General features: G+C 33.3%; 1 protein-coding gene across 1 annotated transcript; it reads right to left on the bottom strand.

Moving 5' to 3' along the window:
• Positions 1–6,374: 6,374 nt before the first annotated feature.
• LOC137821478 (uncharacterized) lies at positions 6,375–7,334 on the bottom strand. Its single transcript, XM_068626083.2, has one exon. It carries the CDS (start codon positions 7,332–7,334, stop codon positions 6,375–6,377), a length of 960 nt encoding a protein of 319 aa, XP_068482184.2.
• Positions 7,335–12,388: the final 5,054 nt, after the last annotated feature.

Genomic DNA, 12,388 nt, shown 5'->3' with positions numbered 1-12,388 from the left:
TCTGTTGTCAAAAGCAAAATGATTATATCGTTTTTTGATTTTACCTTTCTTTTTATCTCACCCACTTCCAGATGCCACATCTTTTTCCACAATCTCGTGATTTAGAATCAAATTACACAAAATTAATGATTACCTCCATGGTAGGGCATTTGCTTTCATTGGAAAACAATTCCTCCACTCATTCTTGTTTAGAGAAAGTAATGACGCATTTTACTTTAGCGGTGACGAGGTTAAATATATATATATATATATATATATATATATATATATATATATAATTTTTTTCTAACTTTTACTTCGTATTCTCGTATCTATATCTCATATTATTGTATACAAGAAAATTGTATAAGAAGATTATAAGAAAAATAAGATCTCACATAATGTGGTAGAGTTCACTCGTGAAATATTGGGTTTGCTACTATATGTATTGGCGCTTGATTGTCACAAAAAAGTTGAGGTGACAAGTTACATGACACCTTTAGTATTGGTCATCGTGCGGTATTCTGCTTCCGCAGATGATCTTGATACGTTTGTCTGTTTTTTTTACTTCCATGAGATAATAGAAGAACAAAAAAAATGCAATATCCAAATTGATCTTCGAGTTGTCTGACAACCCAGTCTGAGTCACAATGAACTGTCAATGTCAGATTATTTTCGGATGACAGTAACAATCTTTGTCCCAGTGATCCTTTGATGTACTTTAGGAATCGAATTGCGGCATCCCAATGAAATTTATGTGGACCCTGTATATAATGACTTAGGGGTTCGAACCGAAAATACTATGTCAGGCCGAGTAACCGTATATCAGTCATCCCACAAGTCGCCTGTATTTGACTGGATCCTTTAATAACTCCCCATAAGTGAGTTTTAGGTATTGCTCCATTGGAAATTTGTCTGGACGAGCACTTGTGAGTCCCGTATCCTACAAAATATCAAGCGCGCATATTTTCTTTGTGACATGTAAATGACAGCTTTGGAACGAGAAAATTAAATCATAGAAAATATTTAGTCTCCAAGATCTTTAATGCGAAATTGTTGTAATAGACCGTCTTTAACACCCTGAATTTCTGTCAAATCATTTACTGTCAAAAGAATATCGTCCACATAAATCAAAAGGGAAATAAATGATGAGTTAGTTTGTCTGGTTAATCACATGAGAAAATGATGTTGAAAACATGTCCGGGATGCCTTTTTGAGACCATAAAGGGATTTGTTGAATTGACATACAATGTTCTCCCCTGTCGATGATATGTGGCAAGTCCATGTAAATAATTTCGTGCAATTTGTCATGTAAGAAAGCATTTTGCATATCTAACAAAAATGAAGGCTTCTTTCTTTACAAATTTACACATGGCTTTGCTAGTTATTGCTTTATTCTTTCTATCTATAGCCATCTCAATACGGCAGGAATTCATCCTCGCCACCATTGTCCTTCAAGGGTCAGGAAAATTGGCTTTTCAAACCCTAGTCAACATTTTGCTCCCACATGAGTGGCGATTCTACTATTATACATGACTCTGCTGCATTTTCCTTGTTGTTCTACTATTATATAGTTGAGTCGACATACAATATTCTTCCCTTGTCGATGATGCTGGGTCGTAAGTCCATGTAAATAATTTCGTGCAATTTGCCATGTAAGAAAGTATTTTGCACATCTAACTAGTGAATAAACCAATTTCTGGCTGCTGCAATGGTAAGGAGACACCTCAAAGTTGTTAATTTCGCTGTTGGTGAAAAAGTTTCACAATAGTCGACACCTTCAATCTGAATGTATCTCTTTACGACAAGGTGCGCCTTATATCTATCGACCCTGCCATCTGAGTTGTACTTTATTTTATAGACCATTTGCATCCGATGGATTTCTCTTTGGCAGGTAACGATGTCAAGGTTCACATTTGATTTAGCTGCAAGGTGGAAAGCTCTTCGTGTTTTTTGCCAATTTGGATCAAGGATAGCTTAAGCATAAGTGTGAGGTTCTTTAGTGGCTGTGATGTTAGCAAGATATGCATTATGTGTAGAAGAAAAAGAAAATCGTGAATTAGAAAGAAAATGATGCATAAGATACCTGGTTCCATTCGGCCGGTCTTGGACAATGGTCAAATGATTGGCTTGAGATCCTATTACGTAGGCTTGAAGCCAAGAAGGTGGGGTTGATGGGCAACTGGATTATCGAACAGAAAGGTAGGAAGGTCGGTTAGAGAAGGTTCGGTAATGGGTGCCAGACTTCCTGGCGTAGGAGAAGAAGGTTGATCGAGTGAATGTTGGACAAAAGTGGGTAAGTCAATGTCAATAGCGGGCACAATACCTTGTAATGGAGGTAAGGATTTTGACTGGGACTGTTAGCAAAAATGGGAAAACACTTTCATGAAAGATGACATCTCGACTTATAAAAAAGTGTCTACATCTATATCAAACAATTTATATCCTTTTTTACTGTGAGGATAACCAATGAAGATGCATTGTCAAGCGCGCAGATCAAATTTTTGCTTAGGTGAAACAACAATTGCGTAACAAAGGCAACCAAAGGTGAGAAAGTGAAGGTGGGCGATTATATATCAACTCAAAAGGTGATTTATATTTTAGTCAAGGTAATGGCAAGCGATTAATGATATATGTGGGACACATTCCTCCAAAATTCTAATAGTAAATGTGACTGAAATAGGAGGGCTCATGTTGTGTTTAAAATGTGTTTATGTTTGTGTTCTACTACTCCATTTTGTTGAAGAGTGTAGACGCAAGTGCGTTGACATTCAATACCTTTATTGAGAAAAAAATTACACATTGAAATAAATTTCAATCCGTTGTCAACGCGGATGATTTTAATAGATGTCTGAAATTGATTTTGTGTAAAAGTAAAGAATGATTTTAAGAAAAAAAAACATTTTCCAAAATGAGTTGGAGTTTTATGAGGACCCCAAATGTCACAATGCAATAAATTAAATGGAGAATGAGATTTTATTGTGCTTAAAGGAAAGGGTAGCCTTGTCTGTTTAGCTTTGGGACAAATACTACAATTATTATGAATGGGAATGAGATTTTTACTGATAGGTAGTAATGAAGATGCAAGTTGTAGACGCACCAGAGAAGGATGTCGAAGACATTTGAGCCATAAATAAGGGTCGGTCGAAATTTGAGATGCGTAGACTTAGTTTGGAAGGGGGACATGTAGTATAAGTCTGCGTGTTGTTTACCGAGCCAATCATCCTCTCCATAGCCAAGTCCTGCAAAACGCAACCATAGAGTAAAAATGACACAACAACTTAGTGAGGTTTAAATGAAAAGAAGGAATGCAAAGAACATATTTTTTGGTGATATTGTCATTGAATTTAATTGTACCCGATGAGATGTGCGCAGTTGAGTATGTGTGCAGATTAACATACATTTGAAATAAATGTTGTGAATCAGATGCAATCATGATTGGTTGCTCTTCTATCCAAAATCCAGGATTTCGTCACAACAAAATTAACAGACGAGTTATGGGCAAACAGACCTGCAACAACATTTATAAACGTGTCACTTGTTACTATTATTGTTGAGCGAGTAAACAACCTTTGTTAATTGCTGAATTTGCTCGACAATGAAATTTCCATCGGACTCGTTACTGTGTCTTTTTTGCCAAACATGATCTCTTAATTAGCGGATAAAAATGGAGAGACGGTGCTCTATACCATATAAGAAAATTGTATAAGAAGATGGTAAACAAAATGGAGATCTCTTTATTCACCTGACATAACTCCATGTAAAAAAAAATATATAATGCAGGGAGACTTTCTCTCTCTAAATTACAAACTCAAACTAATCATGTAAAAATAATACACACTAATGATGTGATTATATTATTATCAAATTAATTGTATATAATTGCATATAATATCGTATAATAACATAAAATAATTGCATACCATACTTACTTATAATCTGATAATTATCATGATCATCAAAATTGATAAATATTTTTTTTATTGAATGCGCAAAATCAGATTTTTTCTAAATTTCAGCACTAAAAAGTTAAACTTAATTTTTCGTGTATTCTTTAAAATTCTTAAGACAAAAAAGCATGTAAAATTAAACTAAAACACACTTAATATCTATCTCTTATACTCAGTTTGATACATCAAAAAGAGAAAGGAAAACATGCATGGACCGGAAAAGATTGAAAAAAAAAGTGTTATTTTCTCCATTGGTTTCTTTAAATCTAAGGATGGATTAAAAGAATGTATGAGACTTTAATGTTTAGTTTCATCACAAAATAAAATAAAAATATTACTTTATATATATATATATATTAAATGAAAAAAATATTATTATTATAACTTTTTAATAGAAATATTTATTGCAATTGTTGTCAGTTTATACACATATTTAAAAGTCTTTTCTTTAATTTATATTTCAATAAAATAACTTAAAGTTGTTTTTTTCTAAACCAAACATAGTCTTTCACTCTCACTTTCACTTGAAGGATATGAATCGTTACTGCTTTATGCTTTAATGGAAATGTATGTAAATATTGCACTGCTTTTGCTATCCATTTAAAAAAAATTTGTACTTTGCAAATCATTAATTTTGCTTTACACATATCAGTGAATATCATTGACAAAATAAAAATATTAAAAGAATAAAAACGTATGAACTGACAGATATAATATTTGTGCTTTTTCTTCTTTTCTGTCACTGAGGCCTAATAGAAAGATGATCAAAACAAGCCCAACTCTTTGACTAGGATGGGCCACAGTGAAGCGAAGTCCAAATGGTCCAATCTAGAAAGATCAACTAGGCCTGAGCTAAGTTAGCAATGGCAAATTCTTCCTGCACCATATCAATTTTAACCTCCACCATATCAATTTTTTAAATTTCCAAAACTACCCTCTTGCACCATATCAATTTTAACTTCCACCACATCAATTTTTTAAATTTCCAAAACTACCCTCCTGCACCATATAAATTTTAACCTTCACCATATCAATTTTTTAAATTTCCAAAACTATCCTTATTCCAAATTAAAAAATCCAAAATAATAATTATAATTGAGAAATAGAAAAATACATGCTGGACAAAAAATTATGAACACAAAACTAAGAATACATTTTGGATAAAAAATTTCAGAAATTCAAAAGTATGTTCCGAAAATTGAAATCCAAAATATTTCAAATAAAAGTTTTAAAAATAATTTTTCTATTTTTGTGTAAGGTTATTTTCGTCATTTAGGAGGGATATTTTTATCATTTTCTAGAATAATTGGGTGCATGCTGAAATTGATATGGTGGAGGGAGAAATTGCCTTTAGCAATTTTCGCACATAAATTCATAGGTTTTGTTACGGGCCTTTTCTTCCTCCACCCCATGATTACTATCCGCATTTCCATATTGAGAGTAAAAAGATTAAAATATCCCATCGCCACTGCCACTCCTGCTACTACAGCCATTGCCGCCGCTTCCAACTGTACCTTCGTTCTCCACTTTGAGAGGAAGAAGAAGAGAGAAAAAAAATGTTGGATATTTATCGAAAATCTTATTCTGAAAAGTATTTCATGTTTTGAAAAAATTACTCTAAGAATCTTGTTCCAGAAAAATCATTTTGGAAAGCATTTTATATGTTTAAAAAGTTTTATTCAAGAAATTTTGTTTTGAAAAGCTCCTTCCATGGATCTCATATGTTTCGACAATCTTATTAAGAAAATCCTATTCTGAAATTCTGTATCAATTATTGCTTTGAAAAGCCTTTTCCAGAATATTTTCGGACAGATAATTTCGAAATCATTATTAAAGCTAAAATGTGAATTTAAAAACTTGAAGGATGTAGTTAGTCATTATGGAGGTGTAGAAAGTAAACGAATTTGTTACTTTAGCAGTATAACTTTGTAGGGAAATTTTTCATTCACCTCCGTACCTTCATCCTACATCTCTGTAGAAGAAGCAAAATGACTTACCTTCTTCATCATCTCCATGAGCATCTCTCTATCCCTTCTCAGCCGCAGCAACCAGGAGCTACCCATCTCCACAATAGCACTCACTTCCAGCACCACCGCTAAAGCACCTCCCACATCCCGTGCCACCGCCGCAACAATCCCTCATCTTCACCGTCTAACCATTGTCCAAGGAAAAAAAAATTTAAAAATAGCAACACAATAAAACTATGGTGCACAACTCATAACTAAGGAAATAAATGGAGAAGAAGCCACCACATTTAATCCAAAAAATAAATCCAATAGAATTACAGAATGAGAAGAAGAAAGAGTGAAAAAAAACACAATTTTCCCTTTGAGATATACTTTACATATAGCTTGTGTGTGTTGGGGATGCACTGGAAGAAAAATGAAGAGGCATAAAAATGTTGCATTTGAGAGATGATGAAAGAATATTAATGGTCTCACACGATCACATGGTGGGTCCCTCTAAACGAAGAACGGCACCTCCTTGGGGAAGTAGTGGTGGTAGTTGTGAGGGCCAAATGCAACAGTCTCCTCCGGCGTCCAAAGCATCGGAAATTGGCTTAATGACAAGAATGCCCTCACCGGTGGTGGCGCAACAAAAGGCGCCAAGAAAGCCCACAAGTGAGATGACACCATAGACCTCCTGGTGGGGGCTCCATAAGACGCTGAACCCCAACGACACAATCTGCATTGGAAGAGCCACCAGCATTATCGACGCCAGCACGTAAATCCTCACCCTAAGGCCCTTGTTTATGACAAGAGATAAAACCCTCCAACACGAGAATAAGAGCCATGTGCAGTAGGTTACGCCAAACGCCGCGAAGACCACACTTGAAAGGAAAGGGTATGCGCAGAGCACAGTCTGGAACCCGTATCCGTCATTGAAAATGACGGAGGTTTCCACGGGGACACGGTTCTCCAACGGCGAGAAGAAAATGAGCAAGGCTTGGAGAATGGCGATGGGGAGACACGTGAGGAGCACGAACGTGATGGCCCAAGCATCGTTTGTGGTTTTCTTTTTAATGGAGGCATTGAGGAGGAACAAGAGGGTGACGAGGAAGGCCGGTTCGAAGAATCCCAGGGAAAGTACGACGTGGACTTTGCAGAGGCTGGCTTGTTGGGATATGGTGAAAGAGGGTAGAAAAGGGTAGAGGTACTTCCGGCGGAAAAAAGGTAAGCGGAGAAGTTCCGTGATGGACCATAAGAATATGAACAAGACAAGGAGGAAGCGCACGGTCCAAAGGGAGTTAAAGTTCTGTAAATGTGTTATGGATTTTGATTTAAAACGAAGGTGGAAGATGAAGCTTATGGATAACACCGAGAGGATTATCAGACCCGAGATGAATGTTACGGTCACGAGGTCGAAAACTGAGTTCAGGAGTGGCAGTGCATGAGTGAGCAACATGGATCGCTCTGTTTGTGTTTGATTTTCTTCTATGTGTTATATATGTTTGATTACATATATATACATATATATACCTATGTAAGTATCTATTTTTCCATGGTTTTTGGTTGATGTATATATATATATATGTGTGTGTTTGGTGTGTTTGTGAATGTATATCACCCCACCAAATAATGTTGTTTCAGCTGGAAAGATGGTTGTGGGAGGAGATGATGATGGGGTTGCGGTGACGCTGGCTCTGGTGGCGGCGGCACGGGAGGAGGAGAGAGGGTGAGGTTAAGCATGGGAGTTTGGAGATGGATGGTTTAGAGTGGACAGGCATGTAGTTTAGGCTGTAATTATGGTGCTGGTGTTGGTTTTGGTTGGAAGGGAGATGAATGTATTAGTTTGGGTGTTGTTCTCTCTCTCTCCCCACTCTTCCCAACCTGGGGAGATGGAGGAACAACTAGAAAATAATTAGGTTTTCAATTTGGAGGAAGATTGCAGATAGAGAGAGGAAGACCTAACTTTTTTTTCCTTTTTGGGTACAAGAGGAGAGGCTGGCTTTCTGCTGTAATCAAAAGGATCCTTTAATTTCGGTTTACATGCTTGGTTCTCATTTATCAACACCACCACCCTTACATACCTATTCTTTTTTTGGTTCTCTGCACAAAATATATCTATCTATATATATACACACACTTTTATACAATTTTACAACTTTATATATACTATCATAATATCATGCTCATTTTGGTTCTATATATTATTTTCATTGGCATTTTTTTCCCCTAATACAAACAATAGTTTGAAAATTTCAAAACTAATAAGTTGTAATTTAATACTACAATCAGCCTTTCTATTTTATTTTATGTAAGAAAAGTTTTGCACCATCAATAATAATATTAATTTCGATGGTGCAAAATCAGTTAAGCATTTACTTGGTATCACATGACATATACCATGTTTTTTTAAGAAAGTAAAGTATGCATTATAAATTTTTTTATGAGAAGTGTGTTTCTAAATATATCAACAAAATATTTACATACATTTACCAACCGGTTAAAACAAATCAAAACATTGTTATGTATAGATAATTTTATTAATCTTATTTAAGTCATCTATCATTATTTACATTGTTATACGGTTATAATATGGTTTGCAAGTAATTGTTTTCTTTTTATAAAATTGTAAAAATATTATTTCTTAACAAATAAAATTATGTATGCATATACGTGTTTTTAACAATATTTTCTTGTACTTGAATACAATGCTTATAATTTTATAATCGTTGGGGTAAAAAAGGATGAAGTGTATAGTTGTTGATATTTACAAAATTCAAATGTCATGTTACAAATGAAACAATTAGGGAAAACAAAGAAGAAATCTTAAAATGTATTTATAAATGTTCATAGAGTTTGAAAACTTGCTTTGATTTTAATAAATCCCTCAAACTCAATTCACCTTTTTCTTATAAAAAAAGAGAGAATAAATGATGAGAAATAAATTGTAATGAGCCTTTCAAACTCAATTCACCAAAAATTTTTGCAAAAGAAAAAGTAACAAATTAAGTAGTTGAAAAGGTTCTAGATGGTAAAAATTAAACAAAACATATAGTTACTGACAACAAAGTTAAAAATATCAACCAAAAATATACAGTAAGACAAGAGACTTATCAAAATAAAATAAATTAAATTAAAGGAAACACTTTAGAATGTTTAACCTTTATATAAAAATAATATCTAACATAACCTACTCTCCAATCCTACAATCAAAAAATGGATAATCCAACTGGATACAAAAAGTTAACAAGATGGTTGTCAAAACTCTCTTTATGTTGCACCTTCCTTCATAAACGACGAAAAAAAGTAATTCAAGAAATGGTTCATTTACACATTACGAGAAAACCTCCCAAATTAGAGAACCTAGAATGGGAAATACATCTGCATATTATATGAACTATATTAATAGCCTTCATAACTGGTCAAAAGCCAATCAACTTCCAATCATAGAGCATAATGTCCCTTTGCTTAGAATCGAGCCTCTTATACAAAATTTTACCTGCATTAGAACAAACCCCTCTCCCAGCCAAAACAGAAGATAAGCACAACCAAAAAATCAAGACAAACACATAAAGACAAAAACAAAAGTAGAATTGCAGCTGCACACATATATGGCCATACCAAAATCACACTACTCTTTATTATAAAATAGAATAGATATATGAACAAAAGAGAAAAAAAAAAAACAAAGAATATGAGAATGAATATCTCTTTATTCTTTTATTGAAATTAAAACAAATGGTATGAATATATGCAATCACTACACTTATTATAGCTAAAGAGAGAGAAAATGAAAAACAAAGAATCAATTAATAAATACTAGAATCAAAACAAAATAAATGTTATACACCTCTATAAAGAGAAACAACTAAGAATTAGAAAAGACACGATTAATATTAGTATCTTTCTATAGCTCTTGTATCCATATCCTATAATATCCCCTCACAAGCTGGAGAACAAATATTGATGAGATTCAGCTTGGAACAAATACTTTTGAAAGATTGAAGACTTAAAACTTTGGTATAAATGTTAGCCAATTGCTTTGTGGTGGAAATGGGAAGCATATGGGTGAGACCTTTCTTTAATTTTTCCCTAACAACGTGCCAATCTATTTCTATATGTTTCGTACGCTCGTGAAACACTGGATTTGTTGTAATGTATCTTGTTGAGTCATTATCACAGTATAAAAGAGATGGTTTCTCAAAAGGAACTTTGAAATCTTGAAAAAGATAAGTTAGTCATTGAATTTCACATGTAACCGTGGTCATTACCTTGTATTCAGCTTCACAAGAACTCTTTGATATTGTTCCTTGCTTCTTTGATTTCCAGGATGTGAGAGAATTCCCAAGATACACATTAAAACCAGTCATTGATTGTCTTGAATCACTAGGTGTCCCAATCACTATCACAAAAGGCTTTTAGATGAATAAAAGTGTTGGAAGAGAAAAATAAACCAAGACTTTGAGCTCCTTTAATATATCTGAGAATTCTAATAGCTGCAATATAATGAGCAATTGTAGGCTTAGCAAAAAACTAAAAGAAAGTTGTTGAACAAAAAATGTTATATCAAGTCGGGTATTACTGAGATACATAAGTCTTCCAATCAATTTTCTGTAGGCTTGAATATCTGTGAAAGGAACACTCTAGTAGAAGAGAATTTTTCATGATTATCAATAGGAGTGAGTGCAGGTTTGCAGGCTAAAAGATCTGCATCTGGTATCTGTTAACAATTTCAATGCATATTTCCTTTGACTCACCATTATTCCTTTATTACTTCTTGTTATTTCTAGACCAATAAAATATCTTAAATTTCCAAGATCTTTAATCTTGAATGTCTGATTCAAGGTGTCTAATTACAACAATCTCTTCTTTATCATTTATTGTCAATATTATATCATTCACATACAATAATGTTGTAAAAGATCCTTCAAAAGAATTAATGAACAAGGAATGATCACTCATAGATTGAGTATATCCCGCAGAAAACAAAAAGGATGACAGTTTGGAAAACCACTCTCTGCTAGCTTGCTTAAGGTCGTATAAAGCATTTTTTTAATTTACAAACATGTCCTAGTTGAATAGAAGTTAATTTAGGAGGAGTAACCATGTATACATCTTCTTTCAACTTTCCATGTAAAAAGACATTGTTTATGTCTAATTGTTTCAATTCCTAATTACAAATAGAAGCTAGAGAAAGAAGCAACCCTATGGTAGTCATCTTTGCTACTAGAGATAAAGTATTAAGGTAGTCAATGCCTTCTGTTTGTGTATCCATTTTCCACTAACATTACTTTATTTATTTATTTTATTTTGAATACTCATTTGTAACCTATGGCAGTTTTGTCCTTAGGCAAAAGAGTAGTCTCCCAAGTTTGATTTGACTTTAAAGCAGAAATCTCACATTGTATAGTTTTTCTCCAAAAGTTATGTTTCACAACTTCAGAATAACTGTTTGGATCAACATGTGAAGAAAGAGACATAACAAAAGATCTACAAGAAGGTGACAAATTGTTATCAGACAAAACAAAATTAAAAGAATATTTAACTTTTGAAGATGTATTAGAAACATTAAGATTACAATGATAATCATTTACTCATGTGGTCTTTTTATTCCTGTACTCATTTGGACAGACTGATCTGATTCAGAATTTTTTTCTATGTCATGATCTTCATTGAGGTTTTGGTCTATACGGGAACAAACTTCTTCTGGAATCTCAATGTTTAATTCACAATTATCATTACTACATTTTTAGCATTATCATAGGGTGCAAGAATGACTTGTGGTAGCTAACTCAAAATAGGTTGATCTTCAGTAAAAAAAACTTTGATCACAAATGTTAGGACTATTAGTTTCATTGCTAGTATCTTGAACCCTTTGATATGGAAAAACATGTTCATAGAAGACACACAAATTTCTCTTGATTGAATATTCAACAAAATATATCCTTTTGTCCCCTTTTTAAAACCAATAAAAACACATTTTGATGCCCTTGGATCAAATTTTATTTTATTTGTTGACAAAGTGCTAACATAATATAAAGATCCAAACACCTTTAATCCATTAAAATATGTTTCAGTTTTGTAAAACATTTCATGAGGAGAAAAATAGTTTAAAACAGGTGTGGGAAGCATGTTTATAATATGCGCAACATGTATCACAGAATATGACCAATAATTTTTTGGTAAATGAGAGCTGCTACATTTAATAAATGACCATATATATTTCCTTTCAACTATACTATTTTGTTGTGGAGTATTGACACATGATATTTGATGTACTATTCCTTTATTGACAAAGAAATTAGTCAAGAAAAATTCAGTCCCATTATTACTTTTTATTATTTTTATTGTTGTCTCAAATTGTGTTTGAACAAAAACAACAAAATTTTTCAATATCTTGACAACTTCAAATTCTTGTTTTAAAAGAAAAATCCATATGTAACTCGAATAGTCATCAACAATGGTCAAGAAATATTTATGACCATGAATTGATGGTATTGAGTATGATTCCTC

The sequence above is a fragment of the Phaseolus vulgaris genome, chromosome 9 (genome assembly GCF_051622355.1).
Source record: "Phaseolus vulgaris cultivar YP4 chromosome 9, ASM5162235v1, whole genome shotgun sequence".
NCBI classification, from domain to species: Eukaryota; Viridiplantae; Streptophyta; class Magnoliopsida; order Fabales; family Fabaceae; genus Phaseolus; species Phaseolus vulgaris.
The sequence above is the reverse complement of the archived record's forward strand: the minus strand, read 5'-3'. Positions and strand labels throughout refer to the sequence as shown.